Genomic DNA, 24,277 nt, shown 5'->3' on the forward strand with positions numbered 1-24,277 from the left:
CCATGCGTGGTGCTGCGTGACGGGCGTGTGTGATGCGGATGACATTATGGGATTTTTCTTTTTGGATTACGTGTTAGCGCCGCGAAGCAACTGTGGCTGTGAGCGGCGTACAGGCGTGGACAGATGGAGAGAGGACTGCAGGAAGGAGTGGAGGACAGGAGGAGTTATACTATGTCCTCGGACGGGGAGTTCTAGGGGAACATTCGTGTGGAAAGTCTTCCGGAAAACACAGGGGGAAAACCTCGGACAGCGCAGCCGGTGGTAGGATTCGAACCCACCACCTCCCAGTCAACAGCATGCCGCTGGTCCTTATAGACTTGTCTTTATGTACTGACCAGTTTCTCGTCTATAATCAGGGTTTTGCTACGAAATCAGCGAGATGCTGCCTTGGAATGCCCTAGTAACTTGCTGTTCATTAAAACTAGCTAAGACAGTCCTCTAATCCGACGACTTCAACTTCGCTTGATGTACCATTCACCCTCAGTCACAAAAGAAGAGACGAGTGCAGACCAATTGCTCCAAAGAACGCTCCAGGAATTTGTACATGGACTGTTGACGTCCATACGTCGTGCAGGGAGTCCTACAGGAATCCTGTACCTTGATTTTGCGAAGCCAGATGTGTTTGCGCCGTCCGTTCCACAGAGCATTACGTTGGCCCGGTCAATGATGGCAGGTCATAAATGTAGTTCCTGTATCTGTCCCACCGCCCAAGTGGAAGCGCCAAATATGCATCGCATCGTAGCATTAGTCACGGCAGACGTGTGTACATACCCTTTATGGCCACGGTCATCAAGGCGCCAGCACCTCACGACCCTGGGGATGTTGTAAATACTGCATAAATATTATGTAGACCTGCTCGGAGCGGCATCCCCTGTGGTTAGCTATGGTCGTTATGTGTGCGTTGCCATCGAGCCACCGAAGCCGTTCTGGTGCAGTTGCATTGTATTAATGTCCCATTATCATTCCGACTGCAACCTCGCGAGGTAGATTCAGCTTTCAACCGGTTTCCTATTTATTACTCTGTACATCAACTGTTCCGATCTCCAATGTATACAAGCTACGAAACCTCGACACCGACCATTCTACAAGGCCTATACGCATCTATCCACGCCACTATCTCGCACTTGCACGCCCCCTTTTGAAAATATCCATCACTCTCGTCTGCTGCCATAAAGGAGGGAGACATGCGTATGTTGCCAGACTGCTTTGCAGCGAAAACGCCATTTCCGGACGTTATACCTACCTTTCTTCTCTGCATCCTCTGATTCCATTTGGGCGGGGTGCGGCCTTGCCCCTATCTCGGTTTCATATCCATTGGTGAGCGCGAGGATAGTACATAATGTGGACGCGCGGCGTGGGAAACCACTGATGATTCCCCAACGTCTGATAGCTAGTGGTCCTCTTGCTTGTACCTAAGTGCCTGCCGTTGATGGAAAAGCAGGCGTTTTTGCAAGCGCGCCGATGTTCATGCTTCACTGCGTTTCGGGATCCTCGTAAGATGGTATCGTGTCACGTTGGTGGACAGCAAAAGTCATGCGTGAAAGAATCGAAAGTGAGAGTGCAACTCACAGTGGTAATGGTCTTTCTTTGGGACAGAGGAGATCCTTATACATGGACATGGCTTCGCGTGTTCGGAGGATATCACGTGAAGAAGTGAAAGTATTCGTTCCGTGCGTGATACAGCAAAATGATTATTTAGGAAGCATTAGGAAGTTTCTCTTACGTGTTTTTTAAGTTATGTAGAGTTGAAGTGGTACTCGGTGTTCGTACGTCGAAATGGATATTCGTGAACCGCAGGTTCGAACGAATACTTAACAGGCTTCTTAGAGAATGTTTATAACTTATTATGAGCAGTCCTTCGTCTTTTGGGGTCCTGTACAATGTCTCTTCTTTTGTGTGTGTGTGTGTGTGTGGGGGGGGGGGGGGTTCTGACAGCTCGAAAGTGCACCGTACCGCAGATAACCCTCCCTTCTCCCCACTCCTTCCTGCTGTCCTCTCTCCATCTGTCCATGCACATTTACACTGCTCCACTTCGCTGATCGTCTGCAGTGCGGATCATTCAACATTTATACAACCGCAATGATGAAAAACAATACATTCATGCCTGACACATGTACTACACATGACGCAATTGGAGTATGGCAAATGGAATAAACGAAAGTCACTCCTTCGGAGGCCACTTTAAGTTATTTTTCTTTTTGTTTACGGTCCTTGTTTTGCTGGCAAAGAGAACTCCACTTGAAGCTACACCCAACCGAGTCCCGAGAAATGTTTTTCCGCATCTGTTTGTCATCTCTGTTCTCCAAGAGCAGTTCACACTGTACATGCACGGTAGTTCATTTCTTTGGAAATTTGCCAGGTGTTTTGCAATTGCGCGTTTACCGGAAGTGCACCACCTGTGTCTGTTGCAGTAAAACGAGATTATGCAATTCACGTGAAAGTTTCACGCTCTGTGCTCGCAGGCCGTACCCGGCAGACCCTCCTCCAGAGACATGTATACCGCGACTCTGTTCCGAGGGAACTATAGGGAAAGGGTATATTGAAGCAGCGGGGCGGATAGCTGACATTATTATCAGACGGCGTTGCCTTCCATGTAACAGTGGTGTGCTTCGTCGCTCTATCATGTAATAGTAGCCGTGCAGCTGCCTCCAGGAGGGTTGTAAGTAACTTTAAATACGTGGCATGTGCAAGAGCATATCTATATGAACATGTTTTTTACTGCTTGTTTTTGCATGTTCCATTTGCTTTAGAGCGGTATACACTGCTGGACAGACATGACTAGAAATTATAATCTGACTGTGTAATGATCTGTAACATGCTGCCGTTCAGTCGCGACTATAGGATAAAGGCCGTGAAAATTATGGCGAGCATTTTCCTTTTCTTGAAAACTTAGGATAAGCTTTTGGCTCATGGAATATGCTAAAGCTGAACGTAGATCAAGAGCAGCCTCCTACCGCGAAGTGCTAACGTCACCATGTGACGTCACGTTTCCCTGCATGTTTGCGTGCGCATGTGAAAGTTGGTGTATACAGCACTTGCGAACATAAATTTGTATCACCGCGCTAAATATGACGCCGTCTTTAGAAGAAAAAAAAATACAACTGCATCTTTTCAAAATCAATAAATTTGTCCTGTAGGCGGATGAGTTTATTTTCCAGAACATGTACTAAACGTGTGTTTGAAAACAAATTCAGGACCTGTGTGGCTGTCACAAAGGAGTCGAAATTACACCCTCCTCATCTTTCCAACAACAACAACAACTTTATTTTCGGCCTTGGAGAGTGGGGAGTTTCATCGCAACAGGCGATACTCTACCCCAGTGCTTGGTGGAATGGGGGGAATAAAATAACGAGCCCCTTTACAATAACGATCGAAGTCCGATGGTGTCCAGAAATGTCAGAAGAGCTTTGAGCGCAGAGCGTTGCTGGGCTGGATTGGGCCAGGGACCAAGCAATTTCGGTAGGGAGAAAGGGCGAGAGTCCAGCTGACGCAGAGACTCGGAGAGTGTGATTCGGGAAGGTTCGTAGTGAGGGCAATGAAGAAGAATGTGCTCCAGATCCTCAAGAGCATCACAGTGGCTCCCTCATGCTCCCTCCACATTTTCCCTCATGTATGCATTTTTTGACGGCAAAGTAAAGTGTTGTTACATATGGTAACGATCAGGTGCGAAAATGCATGGGTGACAGATTCAGCTGTACGCGCATGCGCGCTAACATAATGAACCACTACTACAAAATGCTTCGTAATTGTGATGGCACTGTATCCGAACATGGCTATTATCCAAAAACGTAAATGGCGACAGAATGGCAGAAACCAAGTTGAGTTCATATTTCTCTCGCATCGTTACTGCCTATTTTGGAATCATGCAGTTCGACCTTTTGACGGGCATGATCGACCTTATGTCCTACCATTTTCTTGCGCTCGTTTCGTCTATCCATTACTTGCCCTTCTTGCGCTTAGCGTATAGAAAAGATTATTTCGTCCCCACGTGGCTCTTTTTCCCTTCCAAGATTGCACAAACAAAACGTATACTGCTGCCGAAAAAGAAAGAACGGTAGCTTCGAGTTCCTCATTCGCGAACGACCAGTGGCATCGAGAACGACATTATGTGCGTCTGCTACCCATTGTTGGAAACCCAAATCACGTTTTTGTGCTTTTTGTGGCTTCGGTGTGCGCGTTAACCCAGATCAGAGAGTTACTTTGTTGGCGTTCTTCGCTATATTTGGCTGTCGCGATATTGTTGCACGTTTATATTGTATTTTCGTTACATGAATGGCATCCGGAAGAACTAAATACAATAAAGCGCTGGTGATGTCAATCAATAAAACGTTGACGTCTTGCTGAAATAAATCCACGGCACCTAGGATATACAATCATGTTACGAGTGATAGCAGTGATCCCTCATGTAGTGAACCACAAATTAAGCGGAAAATCTCCCAATTCATCGTCACTTCATTTATTTGTTGTTGTTGTTGGGAATGCAACGCATAAATAGAAATAGAAGGTTGCTGCTTGTTTCTATTGTGACTAGGTTCATTCGAGGTTACCCGAGTGCGTTTTCTGATCTTTTCCCGGAAAGCTCCCTCATATCACCGCTAACAGTGTCTACGACATTGTTGAAACATCATCATCGTCTCAGACACCAATACTACCTTGCAGAACGATGCTTCCGCTGTCGCGTGCAAACCGTACATCCATTACCGCTTAACCAAGGACTATGCATCCCATTCCACATATAGAATACGGTAGAATGTCACCTTCTTTCTACTCTTCTTTAAATAGCCTGAAAAGTATCTTGCACTCCAGCAGACTCGGACATTTGTATGCAGAGCATGGCATCTGGACGATTCGTCGATTCGTCGATGCGTCAGAGTGATTGTCGGCCCATTATACGGAAACTTGAGAGCAAAAATCTCTGTCGCCCAACCAGTCCTAGGAGAGCATCAGATAACCCCTACGCTCAATATCACACGAGAAACCTGGTATGCAAATTTCCCAACCCAATCGCACCGACGACCTTACTTTGCTGTCCAGGGCGCGTGACATCCAGTCGGTATCTGTAATCCGCCCAAAAAAAATTCAGGAATGTCTTCCGCGAAGGCACATCTGCCTGGCCATATATAAAGAGGGAATTAAACAGTAATAAAAGTCACATTCCAGTTTTATGGCGGATCCACGCTCCGTTGAGCGTGATGGAACAAACAGTAAGGTGTGTTCAGGTGGGCGATGCCTCCTGGATACACACGTTGCACTCCAGTCATGCGCGAGATAGTTTTGAGCAGTTTTGTTTTTATTTTTTTTACGTCATCGTGCCAGTCGAAAAGTATCAGAAATAGTTGAGTCATACTTTAATGCAGTCAAAAGTCAGAGTGCAAACACGTTGTGAGAGGCTTATGGGATTGTCAGGCACATGAACGGAGCTGCGATTACGCAGAAAATATAAAGATTGCGAAAATAATATTACACAGAGAAGGTGGGTCACGAAATATAAGACGTGCTAATCCGCATCCTTGAAATGTTAGCCGTTAGTTAAAAGGAGCAAAACAGTTTAGGAGGAGAAGACAGTCCTGTGTCCGTCAGAGAACGTCTAAGAGCTTCGATGTTCAGACGCTGAAACGCTGCGTTGGCCCCAAGGACCTCTCTTAAAGAATCAGTGGACTATACGTAACTACGAGGACCTGTTGAAAATGACGAACGCGAAGAGGAGCGTTTACGCTCGTGGGCAGCACCGGAGGACCTCAGGACGTTCTTCGGGAACTTGTAGCATGCCATGCTGTTAGTATGACGTGGCTTCTGTATATACCTCGTGCATGCTGTACCGAGGACCGCAACAAGCACCCACGAAGGGCGCTGCAATCATTTTCACGTGAGCCACCGCCACCTCTGGTACAGACACTGACTGCACGGTGAAGCTATGTCGAGCTGGTCCTTCACAACTAACATGGCTCGTTAAATATACTTTAGGTTCAGTATAGTTTATCGGGTCGCTCGTGTACAGAGATTAGGTGACGAGTTGTCAGGTTGCACTTTACGCTTCTGCGGTGGAATGAGTACCGTCATAGTAGTCAACAGAAATTCACCGCCTATTCTGACAGGACCCGAAAAAACCCTCCTGCTGAACGCTCTTCCGCGAGCTTCTCTCTTGACTACCAAGCGAGGTTCGCCTACACCGGTAAAGTTCCTCTTGTCCCTGAAGGACAGCTGTCGGAGCACGTCTTGTCTTCTGCGCATATTAACGAGTTTCAAGGTCGTTGACTTTATCGAGTTGCGTTATCAGCAGGAAACCTGTCTGTCTCTCTACCCGGCGCTCGAGACCCGTTTGAAAAAAAGAACAAAGTCGGAAGCGGTCTGCGCAAACACTCGCTTTCCTGTTTACATTGCAGCAGAGGAGAATCTTGAAGTGGGAGTCAACGTGGGCTTGGTTCATTGTGTTTTACGTTGCTTCGGGTTCAACAGCCGTTTAGAGAGATGTCGCTGATCTGTTTAACGCTGTTCAGGTGGATTGTCTCGTCGAGATGCGATTTTACAGAGTGGGCTGTCTGGTGGCAGCACTGAAAGTTGTGAAAGGGCGTAATGTTGTCTATTTCGTGTACGGCTTTTGTGTTGAGGTCTCCAACAAGGCGGCAGTGGTAAGAAACAAATCTTAGAGGTGAACGTATACCCCACATGTGCGAGGAATGTGGATAGGAAGCTTAGGCCCACTTGCGCGAACACTGAGGAAATTCCTCAGTGGTGTCCTCAGTAGCTTCGGCCATGCGCTACTGTCCTTAACGGCGCTCTTTTGTTGAGCGTTAGCAAAACAACTGCGGACGGTACTGAGGAGAATTTCCTCAATGTTCATGTAAGCAGGCTTTGGTCCTTAGTCTTATCGAACCTTGTGTTGCCGACTGTCCTGACATCGGCAGTCAGCTGTCAAGTTTCCGGTAGGACAACGTGGAACGAAATAGTTAATATTGACAGGTACACTTTAAAGTATTGGCATACTTTGTGGAATAATAGGTTGAATACTTGAAAGTATTCTACATGCTGCTCATGGTGGAATTTCCCTTCGTTCCCGACCGACCATTACCGTGCATGACGTATTTTCTATCGACAGGAAAGAAACGAAACGATTGCCCCGCAAGTGTTACTTTCCCCGTAGGTTTTCCTTCAAACTTTCTTGCCAACTACGGGGCAGCTGATATTACACAGTAATTTGTACGTGTTTCGTAACGCCTACTTCTTCCTCTCGCACCCCTGATCAAGTGTCGGCCATCCTCCTTATGACACGCCCACCAAAATATACACAGTTTCACAATTGTCCTGCGGTGATATTTAATTGATACAAACCGCAGCACTAAAGGAGAAAAAAAGGCGTTTCTCTCGTGATCACTCTGTTCAACTGACATTGCTTCCTCTCCCTTTCTAAACCACACTACTGCTCACAATAAACCTCAGCCCAAGGTTGGCAGGTGACACAGGTTCGAATCCACCCGCACCCGCTGTGCTGTCTGAGGTTTTCCCTGGGTTTTCCCGCCGACTTTCCAGACGAATGCCGGCACAGTTCCCCCTGAAGTCGGCCCAGGACACACACTAACCCCCTTGTCTCCCCACTCCTTCCTGCTGTCCTCTCTCCATCTGTCCACGTCAGAACGACGCTCGTTGCCACAATTTTCTTCGCGGCGCGCTAACACGAAAAAAAGCAATAATAATCGTCAGACAGCACACGCCCTCAACAGACATGGCCGCCGCATTTCCATACGAGGAACGCGTGTCGTTCTGCACCAGCATTCCAGGGCTCGTCGTCAAGGCCTACCAGGAGCTGACCGCGCGTACCACGGTTCGTTTCTCTTTCGGAGAAGCCCCTTTTTTGTTCTCCCTTCCCAAGGACCCACGAGGCGTCAAACTTTGAAAGGGGCGGAGTCATCTGGTGTATGTATAAAAGCAGACGTTAATTTGCCGGGCCTTTGGCAACGATACCTCATCCACGCTCCCCTGGCCTTGTGCCGCGTGTCATGACCGTGAACGGTCGAATACCCTCCGGGAGTATGAGCTGGCAGTGTGTGTACAAAAGCAGATGCGGGTTATGTAAGCACCTGGAACGTACCTCGACGTAAGACGTGTTGTTGTTGGACGGAAATAGCTTCCACGATGTCATCGCTGATGCCTCCCTGACAGCTCGTTTGAGCGCGCTCGCAACATGTGAAATTACGATATGGCTGCTCCTGTCGGCTTCTTCATAGCGTTGCTGCCGGTGGTGATTCGTAATTATCATTGTGGATGGGATACTGCTTGGCTGCGTTTCGCTTTTCTTGCGTCTGTGTGCGTGTGTCAAGAGGAACTATGAGAACGGTAGTCTGAGGACATCCTATCATTACGCACATATTTGAGAATGAAAGCGAAATTGCCGTTGACGTCCTTGTTCTTCGGGGCAGTTTCCTTGGAAGAGTCCGTGTTCCACCAGCCAGAAAGGATGCAATAACGCAGGAGCTGACGCATAAATTACATGCAGGAGTGTATTCCGCGCATAGCCGAGATAAGCATCGCAAGAATGACAGAAAAAGAAAGAAAGTGGTCTAAAACGTTGTACACGCTTCATAGAAGCATATAATACGCCTGCATGCTTTCTACTGGAACGAGACAAATTTCACCAATTTCTACTCTTCCCATTCTTTGATGCTTGGAAGCCTGCATTTAATGACTTTCTTTACTATACATAATATACGTGAAACGTGATCCCATTGCACTACGCACACAGAAAAAAATTGCTTTGATTTTTTATGTATTTAGCACCTCTGCCACAGCGAAGGTTCAGTCCCCTTTTACAAAGGCACATAAAATATATTTAAAAAAAGGAAATTATTCGCTTCGCAGCTTTACGGGCACTCTAAGGGAGAAAAGAAAGCGAAACAGGAAGTAATACTGCAGCTCCTGGTCCACTAGCTTGCAATTTCTCCGCATTTTAGCCCCCTGCTGATCTCGAAATTTACTCCCCAGGACTGCAAATAGTCGCTGAATTTCGCAAATAGTCTCGTGAATGCAACAGTCTACGTAAATACGTGTGCTCTTCGTGAATTTCATTGAATAAGACTGTATAACTTAGCTAACTTAGCAACTTTCCACCCACACAGAGGAAAAAAAATATATAGTTAGCGGTTCTCTATCGCGAAAATTGTGCCCTATGCGTGTCGCAATATCTTATATCACTCGACACGTTTTCCGTCACTCACTTTGACGGTTTCATTCACAGTATTTTCAGTCATGCACACGAATTATGTACCTGCATGGTACGCTTAGAACAGAGAGTGAAATGCAGTCCCCACTCTGTGACATTCATGTACTCCCGTGCATTTACTCCCGAAAGGGACTAATTTTTGTGGCAATGCACTTAGTCCTCAAAGGGACTAAAATTACTCCTCCTCTTAGAGTGATGCCTATTTTTCGCGCACACTGAGCTCTACAGCGAGAGAGTCGCTGAATTATGTACTGTCTCTGTTCGCTGCCTCTCTAATTATGTGTATACTTCCGCCTCGTAATATTGCACACGCATGTATATCACGTTTTATTCCTTCGCGCCCTAATCGACCTATCCAAAATCAATTTCTGTACCTGGTTGGATAACGCGTGCGTCTGGCAGCACACGCTCGATACATTACGATGTCACTCCGCCGGTGTCCATTTGTAGCTGGAACCGGACACCGGGAATGCCAATGAACTTTGTCGGAACATCTGCGTCGATGGCAATATGCGCGAACATGTGTACCTACGACCTCTGGGATGGGCATCGCTATTGCAGATACTATCATGTTCTCTTAACGAGCAGGAAATCACGAACGCTCGCTCTCTGTCGTGCAGTTTCCGCGCTCGGCTCACCGGGCTATCCCCGTCTGTGCTGTAATGGTATAGAAGCTAAAAAAGATTTCAACGAAAAGGAAATACTGCGCGTGCTTGATGGGGTTCGGGCAGCAGGGAGATTAAGCTTGCATTTTGGAAAGAAAAAGGAAACTTCTTTGTTGTATTGGATGTGATAAAGACAGAAAAAATAACATCGAACATAAGAGTAATATGCGAGCGATCTAGTGTACAGTATATATTTGAAGTTGGCAACATGCCTCTGATCTTGGGGGGGAAAGACAAACGGGATAGAACGCAAAACGCTATGTCTTGTGCTGTTCGCGTTGTGTTCTGTCCGTTTGTCTTTTCACCGAGCTTAGAAACACGCTGCTAACGTGTAACTGTGTTCTGTCTCCTGTAACTTCAATCTTAACTGAAGAATCCGGACTTTAAACTACCGTTCCACCAACACAATTATTTTTCTTGGTGCTACTGAGTATGGATCCGCTGATGCACATGAAATAGTATTCCTTGTGTGGAAAAATTTTACGTAACGCTTTCGATGCTGAAAAGTTTCGAAATGAACTTGTCCTTTTAGCATGAAACTTCAATTATTCTTGTTTATATTTTTATATAATTATGTAGACATTTTTGCGTATTTATATTTATTTTCTTTTACTTAGTGACTTTTGAGAGGGCTTAGCTACAGCCATGCTACTTGTTTCTGCAGCCTGATATTTTGTTGCACAAACCTTGAGTGCCTGTAAAGTGCAGTTTGCCTGCAATGCACGGATGTGCGACAGAAAAGCGTGATCTATTATCCTGCACACGCGCACAAAACCTACTGATGGTGGTGATGGTGTGGGACTGTTGTGTCCGCCATCATAACTGACCTCTAACCCATTGTCTTCTTACTCCCGTAGTACATGTCGCCTGCTGCCATGCGTTGCATAATAACCAGGTTCGTTTTATGGCACGCCCTTCCGTCATAGGTAGTTTTGTACGCAGCTAGGTCCAAAGGAAAACCTCATCTTTTTCTGCCATCGTGGTGAAAATAAAAATGAAATTAATTGCTGTCTTGTTAGTAATTACAGATGGACAGAAAGCACAAACAAAAATTCTGCATTGTCGAAAAAAATATCGTACCATACGCAGGATTATCCAAGATGCAGTACGGTGTTTGTAATGAACATATTATGCCCCTATTTTTTTTATAGAAGAATAGCCGGTCGCTCTAGTTATTAATCAATTAATGGCGAAAAATTATGTGTGTGCGGGTCCACGTAGCTTCGTGGCAGCATAGACTTTGTTATGATACTATGTAATTACTTTACTGCCGTCTAACAATTTCGAAACACAATATGCACTCTTGTTGTACCGCTTTTAGCGAAACATGTCTTCTAGAGTTAATTGCAAAGCCCCAACAATTCCCCGACAGCTCGAACAAATGGGGGAATAGATATTCGACAATGTATAGGAATGAGCGTATTTTTTATTTTCGTAAGTTTTTCGATTTTTCAGCGCTCCACACATCATTGACAAAAATTTCGGCCATTGCTACGTTTCATTTATTTACTTACTTATGTACTGTCGTGGCCACTATTAACCAATCTCCCGTTTCCGTGGCCGCGCTCCGATAAGCGCCCGACTACCGGAAAACAGTGGAAATAGCAATGGACCGGTCGACCGTCACTTTGAGGGTGGTCGGTTGCAGGTATGGTATCGTTTATTGACAACACCTGTAAGAACAACGGCCCAAGCGCGATGAAAGAAGCCCCAGGAAATGAGTCATGCAAGTCTCAGATAAGCAGTGCAGTGCAACTAGTCTTCTTTCATTGCGCTCCAGCCGTTTTTTTTTTTTTTTTTTTTTTTCACACGTGTTGTCAACAAGTGATACTATGCCAGCATCCGGCCATCCCCAAAATGATAATAGACCGGTTCAATGGCTGTTTGTTTTCGCTGTTCCCCGATTGTCGAGCGGGAGGTTGGTTAACAGTGGCCACGACAGTACCTTTAAGGCAGCGAGGCAAAAAAAAAAAAAAAAAAACGTTTGCAGAGCTGATGAAAACGACACTTCCCGGTACAACGACACAAGACCGGTAGGTCTATGATAACCTCACGATGAGGTTATCAACAATCTACTAAAGCTCTCTAAAGTACAGTAGAAACCCAAGCAGCACAATGTACTGAAAGTCGACTCGGGGTGGACGGTATGTGTCTTATCAATGTCCTTTAGTTTCACGAGTCTCATCAAGGCCTTCCACTTACCCGTCCACCCCTATTGCACTCGACTTTCAGTACATTGTGCTGCTTGGGAATTTCTACTGTACTTTAGAGAGCTTTAGTAGATTGTTGATAACGTCATCGTGAAGTTATCATAGACCTACCGGTACCGACGGCAGCTTGCATGACTCATGATCTTATCCGCTGATTGGGTGCGGTAGATACCGTACTTTGGAAGCAACGTTACCAACTGTCTACTAACGCTAGAGTGTTTTAGTACATCTTACGCTATCGCCTTTGCGCACGTAAGGGATAGCGCTGATGGTTCTGCGCAAGCCCATGACAGAAAGAGAGCCTCACGCAGTGCGCAGAACCAGCAACGCTATCCCTTACGTACGCTATCGCCTTTGCATGCGACGTACTAAAACTCTCTACTCTGTTTTGTCTTGGTACGGTACGGTACGGTACGGTACCGTATCGCACGCAAAAAAAAAAAAAAAAAAGATACGGTACTTCGTATTGGGTCCTGTATGTACCCTCAGTCGCTCTCTTGAGCGAGTCCCTCTCGTGGGTCTCACGACACATTTTATCCTCTCATGACCCACTTCCCCAACAGCCGTCTGGTGATCCTCCATGTAATATCGAGCAACGCACTGTTACATCACAAGAGCAAAACACGCTCTACAGTGCAGTCACACGGTATTGAAAAGAAAGTACGTAGTTCCTGTACCCCTCCCTTGCTTCCTTGAACGTCCGATACGTCGAAGCGAGTGTTATGTGAGCGTCTCATTTGTTTAGCCTCCTCGAACATTTGGAGAAGGAGAACAAAACCGACAACGCGGGACCTGTGGGCGGTGGAAAAACTGACCAAGAGAGGATGAATAGCGGATCGATGAGGATATCCGGCTCTCGATGAGAGAAAAACGAGAAAAAATACGTGGAATAGGGTCAGCTAGCTGACAGGGGAAATTATAAATTGACAGCCTGCATCGGTTTTTGGGCCGATCAACTCTTGCATATACGCAGAATGGGGGAGTTCTGGAGATGGATTAACCGCGATGTATTTATCTATTTAGTTGCTTTCTAGCTTATGCATGTGATCCACGTCGGTTACGTACTCGTATGTCCAGGTCAGCAGTGGTCGGTGGTTCGGCCCTGGTGAAAGTGTGGGTGCGTGGGGCTGGTATTGAAATATATATCTATAGCCGTAGATTTTGAAGAATCTTGTGTGTAGGTGGAGTTACGAAATTGAGCTCTCTCTATGTTCCTTGGATTGAATTGATTTATGTCGACTGATTATCTCTCTGGAGCAATAGACACAGCTGGGCCAGTTGGCTACATAGTATGGTGATGGAGCTCGGAACAGGGAACGCATATACACAGAACAGTAAGACAACGACAACGCGCTACTAGCAACTGAAGGATTTATGAATGTACACGCAGCGGTATAAATTATGTTGGAAATGGTGTTAGTGCTCGCTTGAAGCCTGTAGCATAATCACATGCGAACGAGCTATACAGCGAAGTTGCAGCTGCTCTGACGGTATATATATATATATATACAGACGCACGAGCGGTTTTCATGTTGTAGGGCTGTGCTCTCCCGAAGCAATTCAGATTGACCCGGTACCTATGATATGAAATGGACATCCGTAAAAATTCCGTAACATGTGGAGTATGTCTACATTACGTTGCACTTCTGTAGAACCTGTGACTTATTGATGTTCTTTCTCTCCTTCGGGGTGCAGGCTGAGCTCTGTGTTTTCGCCGATGTGGGTGAAGATGCCAGCAGCCGATTCTCCCGAATCCAGATAAGGCGTAGAAGCACGAAGAACTACAAGTCTCGCGGATCCGCCATTCCAACAGAGATCGAGCAAGGCGGCTTTCGTCGCTCATTAAGCGTGAGTCATTTAAAACACCTTCCTTTCTTCTAAAGCCCCACGTGGCGCACAAATCGCAACCAACCGGGATAGAGGGCGCAAGTAACACTATCAGTCTGCCCTATACTTCCTAAATTACCTCGTTGTCCTTCTAACCATACCGCACCCTTCAGGCTCTGTGGGACTTCCCATACATGGCATAGCTGTAACACAGGGATGTAGCAGGTACTTAACACACAACAAGGTCGTAAAAGAATCCCCCTGCCGTGCGTGTTTAAGAAGATGTACCACCTCCTGAATGTCAAAGACTGGTTAACATTTCTCGATATCCTGCTGCTATGGTTCGGCCTGTGGTACGTTTCCTCATTCATCCGACATTACACGCATTTGCTGTCGTTGTTATATGTCGACCTGTTGAATGAATGCTTTGTCCTGGTTCAGTCTTTCCTACTGTCCAGTCGACCGCTGTTCGATACGCGGAAGGCATAATGGCTGTATGTCATAGTGTGACAATAGCTGCCTTTGCCTCAAGCACGCAGTGGTACGTGATAACGCGCTTTAGTGACCATGATAAAGATTAAACTGAACGCCAGGCGACGTGATTGTGTATCCTCGCTCTTCGCACACTATCTCAATTAGTGTCATATCGCTCGTCTTCTGCAGATCCTGGTACGGAATTTGTTGACCTTGAGTAGCTGTCTGCTCTCTTACGAGGAGTCGTATGGTCAACTGCTTCCGTGGTGAAATGGAAATGGGACTGCTTAGCTGTGCCAGTTCTTCAATTGTTTCTAGCAATGTTCGGTAGGTGCACGTAGAGAATAGGTTAATGTTCATTTTCTGCACGTTAACTTGTAACGCGTTCGCGTCAAATACCAGAATTCCCGCTGTCATGACTTCGTAGTCCGTAAGCAGACCTCCCATCTCAACATGCACACCGTTAGCTGTTGATTCTTTGTATACCTCATTTCTCATTCAACCCTGGAGGAGTGTCCAGATGAGCACAATAATAATATTAATGCTTATTACTATTATTGCTCATTCAACCCTGCTAAGAATAAAGCGAGCGCATGTGGAAGCTCCTATATATACAGTCCTTTCATGGCATTGAAATATTACTGTGCTTCAAAGTTTATCTTCTCATCTAAGGCATTCTTTAATAGCTTCCATTTCATTAGCTCGTATCAAATTGGTTACTGCAATTTGACACGCTTTCCGCAACGGTCAACGAATAAGGCGTAGGTGTGCCAAACAGTCATGCGTTCGCAGGACGGCATTGAAGGCAGGCGTGAAAATTTGAGCAGCTATACCGAACTGACCTTGTTCCCCCGATGTATCTTCTTCTTCCGCTGCAGAACCAGTGAACCGCGTCCGCTACCACGGGGACGTAGACACCCGACAAGGTTCACCTTTTCACCGGTGCAAATGACGTTCTCTTTTTTTCTCTTCTTTTTGCTCGCGACGTCGACGGCACGTCAATCAAGAAATCTGACCACGGAGAAAAATGAGATGCAAAGTTTTTGTTTTACATCACTTCGTAACAGAGGGTAATCCTAAAAGAGTCAGCAAATCAAGAACGTTTCGACTGGTACAACTACAGTGAACCCTCGTTATTATGACCATGGTCGTTCCCGAAAATTTTGGTCACTGCGGAATTGTCATATTAAAGGGGGAGATTTGCAGAGGTTTCACTGCATTGTTCTCCAGGAGTATGGTCGTAAAGCGCGTATGTCAGATTATCGGGGGTCATATTAACCAGGGTTCACTGTATATGGAGACAATGGGGAGGGGAGTCGAAGTCCGTAAAGCGAAGTCTCGAGCGACCGGGACATCCGCGGGGGGATTCGGTAAGAAATGTTCGGGTCAATTCTGTGTCGCAGCGGCGTCCTTCTTCTGTCCCCCACTCCTTCCTGCTGTCCTCTCTCCATCTGTCCACATCTGTACACCGCTCATAGCCACAGTTGCATTGCGGCGCTAACACGGAATAAAAAAATAAAATAAAAAAAAGAAGCGACGTCCGCCTTGCTACTCTCGACCGCTGGCTCTGAACTGCACGACGCCGGATGACGCACAACGTATATTTTGCATCCTCAGGTGTGAAATACGTATATATCTTGAATCGATATCACAACCGAGGCGTTACGAATGAATGGCAAATCAGTAGTGGTTAAAAAGAAAGACTTCTGCTTCACCTGTCAGATAAGACATCTCCAGCTATCTCGACTTTCTTTTCCTTTAGATCATCGCAGACTAATAAAAGGTGCAATTCTGCGCACGCCACATTGTTTCGCGTGCACGAAAGTGCTATAAAAAACTCCACGTCTACTACGTATATACTCTGCCCCGTTCGAGCTGGAACAAGCATACCATATAGTATGTCGACGAGAGTTCGCTGCTACCAAAGCGAATCCGCCATTTGTTCGGTGTTGTTCGTGCAGTTCTCATGACCGTCACTAGCCCCCCCCCCCCCCCCCCCGATCTGTCGAAGGACCCGGAACGGTCGTCATCTACGATCTCTATCGAACGCGGACGTTCATCGATTAAGCCGCACTTTTCAATACGTGACGGGTCTGTTATCGGTCTATACGTGCTTCGCTGAATGCAAGAGAGCTGCCATAGAGTTTCGAAAGCTCATGAACAAGACGTGTCCATCGAGTGGGAATGATGTACACGTGGTCCATGTGTGAACGCCCTTGGCTGAAGGGTCATTGGTTCCGCGGTGCTCGCTTGCTGTTGAACGGGCCCCTATATTGTGCAACGTGATGATGCCACGCTCGAATATAATTTTATTACTTTTTTAAATAAAAAAAAACAGTATAGAATCACTTCGGGCGAGTTGTGTGGCTTTGAACCAGGTGTCTAGCAGCAAGGAGCGGTCTTCTGTACTGTGTTGTCGCTGTGCGTGTGCTACCCGGCGCCCACTATCTTAGGCATTTTACGGTACTTCAGGTGTGGATGTTTGGATCGACGTTCAACCTAATTCGGCCGGAACCGAAACTAAATAGATAAGTTACAGTTGACCGCTCTCACCAGCACTTTCACTTTTGAAACGTGGAATTTACTCGTAATCAAGTTTTGAAATATCTTCGCCTAAAGCTCAACCTTACGGGTTCAGTAATATGCACGTTGATCCTTGACTAATATGAAAAGAGTAAAAGTCAACCTCCGTGATACCATGAGTGGCCACACCAACCGACCAACAAAAATAATAACAAAAGCGAAAAGTAGATAGAATAGGACAACACGTGCAACAGAACGTTGTTCTATCAACCTTGCAATGTAATGTATATATACACACTCCCACTACCCTGCCGAGGATATTTCCATCCCGTTTCAGTCCTTGGTTTTCCGGCTTGATCTGACATTCCTTGATTTTCGTCCAGGCTCGCAGCAGCAAAACCTTATATATATTTTTTTGTTCGCTTCGTTAAGTCCTTGATATGTTACTTCACGTTAATTGCCCTTGACAAGAGCTACCAGTATTCACACCCATGCCTGCGGTATAACTACAGCTCACCCAAGTGCCGCGCCTGCAGTTCAATGACAAAAAAAAAAGAAAAAAAAAACACGTCCTGAGCTTCTGGAATTCGCTGACAAAGTCAAGGACACACGCTGTGCTCCCCATCAAGCCCTCTTGAGCGTCATTCGCGCTCGTTAAAAAGAAATAAGAGGTGCCCCCAACAAACACTCCATCTCTGAGAAAATACGTTACATCTGGCAGAGAACTCTGTTCAATGCCCGCTAAACAAGGTCCTGCACCCACGTCCTCGTCAATCTGCGTAGCACAGCACTGCTATTATCTAGGCCTATACAAGTACAGATGCAGTTGCGTGGATGACCATTAGCGTGGCAGGCTACTGCCCCAGGAAGCGGTGACGGGTTAAAGTTCGTCGCCTCACGCTCGTCAAGGCCTTCACAGGGATGGAGTTTGTGCGCGCATCTGGCTTCTGGCGTTTAGCGGAACTACACATATGCGAACATTAAGAGAAAAGGCAGCCTGTATCGTTAGACATGCGCCTGGAATAAGCGGGTTGGTGGCTATTATGGAAAGGTGAGTGTTGTGGACGTGGGTGCGTTTGCATGTAAGGAGATTCCAGTGAAAGAGATCGGATCGTTCTGCATTGTGGGATTAGGGACTTGCAACTAGGTAGGCCTTCGTTTTCTTCGATCAGCGTATATATATGTGTTGGAGTCGAGCGTCGGCAAGCGCAGAGTCCGTGGTACCGAGGCAAAGGTTTAATGGAAAACTGACAGCATATACGTGCGCGCAGATACGCACGCATACCCGAGCATGCAGAAGATGCCAGTGTTGTCGGCTTCTTCCAACACTATGCTGTAAGAAAAACGGAGTATTTTTAGTCCTTGTCGGAACTAGATGAAGTTCCACACCCATTAGTCTCTTTCGGGGGTAAAGGCACGGAAATTTATATGCAGGTGCAACTTGCTGCGGTGGGGAGTAAATGTTAGGATCAAGGGACAACAATGGAAGTAACTGCGACCAAGGGGACTAGAGGCCGCTTCTTTCTTTCTTTTTTCTTTCTTTTTTCTTTTTTCGTAGAGTACTTTCTCGGTTCATTTGCACGTGCTTGTGATTTATTTTTCTAGTGGATTCGAATTCGGTAGATTTAAGCAAATAATTGAGGTACTCATCCCAGTAACGCTAAGTATAGTCGCTGTAGTACTCGAAAGAAAAAAGTATTGGAAGCATAGTGCTGAAAAAAAATATATATATTGTAACAAATAATTGGGAGAATAAAATTCTACAGTCGTACTTCCCGGTAATAGTAACTAAGGAAGGTCACGCAAAGGCCAGGATGTGCGAGCAGCAGGGCACGGACCTGGACCTCTTACATGTCCGGTTAGGTCATAAAGCATTGGCGTCGCGTTCTCCATTTCTGTGGCCCCAGTACGGGACGGACAATCGCGCACAATAAACACGTTAACCGCTGCAAGCGTCTTCCATCCTGAAACTTACGAGTCCGTTAAGCACGTACAAATCACCCCAACAAAGTCCACGTCCAGATGCCACAGATGCCAAGATTTCCTACAAACTACCTCTTCCGAAAGTCATTTTCCCACAGCCACTCTTTCCCCATCTCGCTTATACAAATACTCAGGCAATCTTTCTTAGCTTAAACACATAGCGACAGTTTCAAGGAAAATACCACAAAGCACTGTATCCGCAAAACAGGAGCTTCAGAAGGAAGCAGGACGTTTCCCTGCAGATATATATGCCCTTCGAGAAAGTAAGGCTTTTCCGTACAGGGGTGTCTTTGTTGGTTTGTTGCGCAAAGAGATCGTGCGATATATGCACTGCCCGAGGTCTATTTCTCCCAATGTGGATATCGCAACTAAAAATCGTTCCCATACACTTTCGGCCTTTTTATTTTTTTTGTGAAAGGCAAGGCGCTCTCATTGTCCAGAAGACGGTCTTCGAATATATCTGTCCAGAATGGATGGCTATAACCGAGTTTGAGTTCGCGTCCACAGACTTTGCAGATTCGCTTTGTGCTGAACAGGACTTGCTTCGCCTTTCATTGCAGCTCTTTTATTTGCATTATGCCCTTATTGCGGCCTATATTTGAGGACTCTGATGGTTCTTTCTTCTTTCACACTGTCGACTGCTTGCGAGGTTGGAAGCTCTTTACTTCATCGACCGCCGCCGATGAGTTCTTCGTGGGCGTGTTTGGCATATATTTGTGTCGAAAGCCTGGTCTGTTTTCTGGTGAGCACAGCGCGTTGCGGGAATTCAATTGTGTAGAGATGCGCTGCCTTGAGCGGTGTGAAATACGAATCCATGCCTTGTAAATGGGCCAAGCTTTGTTTGCCGTATAGTAACTTGATGCAGACGTGCGTATGGAAATGAATGAAATTGTAATGGGGGCAATTGGGTCATTCCTCAGCAGCAATATTGCGCGACTTCAAACTACTCTATGTAATGGCTTGAAGGCAAATGCGAATACGACAGTTGGTCCACGTCTTTCTATGTTCTTTCTCGCTGCGATTTCTGTGGGTCTTTTCATGCTTCCCCCTTGTGTGGTTGGTTGCAGAAGTCCCATTTCCTTCTTCGTTCTTGAAGTAGTATGCATAACCAATGAATTAGCATCCATAACCAATATTGTGGTTATCGTTGTTGCTAATGCTGGCAACACTTCGTATCCTTTGTGTACTGTACTGTCAACTTGTTCGTGGCCATCTTTTTAATATTTCTGTTACTGTCTTGCACATCGGCCCGAAGAAGGCGCCAGTGAGTCTTGATTCCTGACGCCACACTGATGCGGCAATGAGTGCCAGCTTCTCATGCGTTCCTATGATGTATATGATTTTGCCTGATACATGTCCTCCTTTCTTTGCAGTTTCGCCTGTCCAGCTCTGCGGATGCAAGCATGGCCGGCAGTGATGCTAGTATCTACCTGTCAGCGGTACGCTGGGGCGATGAGGGCATCTCTTTTCAAGACTTCCTTCGCCGGTTTCCTCAGCCTCAGGTTGCCCGCGTCATTCGCGGGCAACACGGTCACGTGGGCGTTCCATCCCTCGCATCTCCTGGCCTCAACAGCATCGTCTTTCTCGCCCGTGGAGGCCCCAGGCTCAGGGTTACGGCCCAGTGCGTGAAATTCAAAGAAAACCGTCGGGTCGTCACGGTCGGCCCACGACTTGGCATTGCTGGAAACTTCCGCGGCTGGTTCGAGATTCTCTCCGAAGATGGAAGAGCCTCACGCTGTTACGAAAGCGTGGCGGAACTCCTTCGCCGCCTTCCAGACACATGTCTTGTTCGCGAGCCCGTCAAGGCACACCTAGCTCATCCCGAGAAACCAGAGACTGTCACCGACAAGACCAGGACGCTTCCTCAGGGTGAGACTCTGGTTCTGGTGCGTGAAGTTAGAGCTTCGCTTGGAAGGTTGCGACCCACGCCTGGAAGGTTCCTGCGCTGCTTGACGTCTTCAGGAGACACGGTGTACTTGGCAGCTGAGGTTAGGGGGAAGTTCTCACCGCTCGCGAAAGAGGGGAACATCTCCGGTGTTCACACAGTGAAGACATTGCTCAGCAAGAGGTTCCCCCTTATGGTACGTCTTGTACACAGCAAACAGACGACGGGACTGAAGACGACCGAAATGAGGTTGCTTTCGGTCGAGAAAGAGGAATGCGTGATGGCCTTGCCCCTCATGAAAGACGCTCCACCGGTTATGCTCTCGCCAAGCGCGACGTTGAAGCTTCAGGTGCCCAAGAACGGCGACGTCCTTCAAAAGCTCCCGGAGTACTTGCGGTTAACCCAGAGATGTGAGGGTCTGATGGAGCAAGCAACCGATATAATTGACATCTTGGACAGCCATCCGAAGGACGCACCTCGAGTACCGCCTCATCGAAGCATGTCCGAACCGAACGCGAAGTGTCGACCAGAAACAATTGAGCGAGGCATGTCTGAACCTGCTCCTGACGACGATCGGTACGAAGAGATCGACCAGATTTACGACTACGTCCGAGGCTTCGCTCCGCTTCCCGATAAAATCAAAGTAGAACTGCAACAGCAAACAAACGGAGTGGATGTCTCGAAGGCTCCCCACCAGGAACCACCGCGTGGAGAAAAACCTCTTCCTCCACCCATCGAGACAATTCCGGCCCGAAGGTTTTCTCTCGCGACCGATCCGGGAGTAGGACCCACATCGCCCCCACCTATCGTACTCAAGGCAGCCCGTGTCAGGGACACAGAGTCTCATATCTACGAAGCTGTCATACGAAGGGTCGAAGATAGAAGCAAGCTCAACAGGATTCCAGCCAAAATACCGCAGAAACCGCCAAACAACAAGCTCTTCGTCAAGAGCAGCCATCCCATGCGGAACGGCAAGCCTCGTCTTCTGCGACAGATCCGTCCTCCGGTGCTCCTTAAAGACGGTCCGCCGGTTCCAGTCGTCATTCCGCAACAGAAGTCATCGGTGCGCACGAAGATCAGCCGCTGCTCGAAGTCCACAGTGACGACCTCTCCGCTCTTCAACATTCGCTACAAGTCGATGACCAACCTGGCAGTGGAATTCAACGACACCCTGGACTCCAGCAACTCTGGGGGTGGCAGGACGTCGTCTGGCGGATCCGGAGGCTCAAAGGGGTCACGCGATCGGAATGGCAACGTGCCCCAAAAGTTGTCCCGTCCCAAGTCCCTGAGCAACCTCTTCTGGGACGTCGAGGCCAACAACAAATACAACTTGATGCATAGTGAAATGAAAACGAACCAATGCATTTACGTGGCTGACGTGCCAGCTAAGGTGATCGCGCGACCGCCTGGTTCAAAAAGGGTGGGGACCTTGTACCTGTGAACTAGTGTTGTGTGTGTACTGGTGTGAACGTGTGTATATTGGTGAGATGAACAGGAGAGAAGCCGTGTGCATCACGACTACTTTTCGTGGCTTGTCGCAGAACCCTGTTCGTGAGTCTGCTGTTTCCACGGACACGATGAAATCCCTGTAAGATATCTGAACCAGAACACGAAAGAACGGTTTTCTGAATGGAAGTCCGGTGCTTAGGTCTGCAGTTTGAGTTGTCTTTGTTTTGCAAACGTGACATTTTTTTTAAACCTGTGTAACTGATGTTAAGGCTAAGCAAAGAAGGTGGGATTTTGATTTGGACATAGTAAGTCCTATTGGGAAGCCGGATATTTTTTTCTCATGCAAAAAAAAAAAAAAGAAAACCTATCAGGAACATGATATCGCAAAAAGTATGCTTTCCTCATTGTCAAATTCAGCGCTACCGTAACAGACAAGGCTGGGCACTGAATATGAGGAGTAGGTCTCATGTGTTGCGTGGCTTGTAGCATGCCAATTTTTCTACTATGGCTGTTTCCAGCACTACATCACTTCCAAGTGATATTTTGTACATAATTATAAATATAACAATGTGCACAATAAGGCACCTCTGCTTGTGGGATCGCGCTCAAAGTGAATAACACGCAATGATTAGTAACGCGTAGTACCTTAAGCATACTTACTTAGGGGGAACGGTCCAGACGCAAAGTCATTCCAGCTTCTGGACCAGATTCCCTTTTTTTTTTCGTTCAGTCAACAAGGGCTGCGGAGTGAGCCTACTTTTTGACAGTGTTTTAGTCAGACATGCGTCAAATGGGTCAGCCGGACATGCTTATCTTTGCAAATATTTACAAGGTTGCCATACTTTGTTGTTATACCAGCACGAAGCAGTGACACAGCAGTTATCTCGTGTACGTGCAAATGGCGCCTCTTGCAAAATTATCAATTGAAAGTTGGCAGCCTTGAGCATGTGTGTTCCTCGTTAAACTATCTATCAATGTGAAGTGAAGTATAGAGTGTTCTAGCGTCCTTATAAAAGTGTTCAAAAAATAAATAAAAATACAAAATAAAAATCGTAGGGGGGGGGTGTGAGTGTGGTGCTGACTCGAAACAAAGAAATTCTGGGTTACCCGATCCAAGGTGGTTGGTGTGAAATAATTGTTAAAATTATAAATGTTTCTTCAGTTTTTTGGTTTTTTTTTTACTATTTACATTGAACAGAAATCACGAAACGCCCGAGAATTGTCCTTTTACAAATACACCCCCTAGTAAAAATGTGCACACATTGTCCGTGATTACTTGTCAGATATGTACCACTTCCCTGTCATCCGAACGTGTGACTGACTTCATGTCCTGTAGTCGCCAAAACCAACGCCATGTTTACGACCAATGACCTGTGGCCCTTCCAATGACCAATGGTCACGAGACGCGTCCAATGAACATGTACGGTGCCATTGTAAGTTGACGGCGGTGACGCGTTGTTGCTCATGTGACCTTTACGACTAGTGTAATAAAGATTTCCTGAAAATCACACTCGTTTTCGCTCCTTCTTATCTTATCGATGCGCTATGACCAGCTGACACGTCTATGAATCTCGTATGACTTGCTGGTTCGCTTCTTAGTACGCTGGGAAGTGCGAGCTTGACAGGTTCATGCATGCTGTAGGCCTACTTGACAAGACTTGGTACAACGCTTCCGAAGACAGGGAGACAGCAGTCACTGAGTAGTACTGTGTATATCGTGAATGATGTTGCAGGAGACAGGCATTCTACGTCACAAATACAGGTAAGTGACACGTAGAACGCCTTACCTGCCTGAGTGAATCAGCAAGTCACTGGTTGACAGTTCGAACTCGTCTAGGTGTATAGGCCTATTACGTGCATTTTCCCTCCAAAGAGTAATTACTGTTACACGTTTTTTTTTTGTTTTTTTTTTTTTGTACAAAGGCTTAACTTGACAAAATCAGCGATACTTGAACTGAATGTCCCCACGTGACCTTGCTTCGTTTTCGTTTAAAAATATTTCTTTTGGCTGGGGCCAGATGGGGCTTCCAGGTGGGGTGGTGTCCCT

At 46.6% G+C, this 24,277-nt stretch overlaps 1 protein-coding gene across 9 annotated transcripts in view; it reads left to right on the plus strand.

Annotated features, from left to right (window-relative positions):
- Positions 1–23,740, plus strand: part of LOC135399099 (uncharacterized) — a 90,844-nt gene extending 67,104 nt beyond the window's left edge. For 4 of the 9 annotated variants that reach the window (XM_064630791.1, XM_064630794.1, XM_064630795.1 and 1 more), the window contains 2 exons: positions 13,785–13,937; positions 20,270–23,740. In XM_064630791.1, coding sequence (XP_064486861.1) covers positions 13,785–13,937; positions 20,270–22,222 — 2,106 coding nt within the window. In that variant the 3' untranslated portion in view covers positions 22,223–23,740. Of the gene's footprint in view, positions 1–2,608; positions 2,660–6,400; positions 6,630–7,688; positions 7,820–7,847; positions 7,912–13,663; positions 13,712–13,784; positions 13,938–20,269 lie in introns of those variants that run through there. The other 5 variants (XM_064630797.1, XM_064630789.1, XM_064630790.1 and 2 more) reach the window with 5 other exon arrangements.
- The last annotated feature ends 537 nt before the right edge of the window (positions 23,741–24,277 follow it).

This window comes from Ornithodoros turicata, chromosome 6, assembly GCF_037126465.1.
Source record: "Ornithodoros turicata isolate Travis chromosome 6, ASM3712646v1, whole genome shotgun sequence".
Taxonomy (NCBI): domain Eukaryota; kingdom Metazoa; phylum Arthropoda; class Arachnida; order Ixodida; family Argasidae; genus Ornithodoros; species Ornithodoros turicata.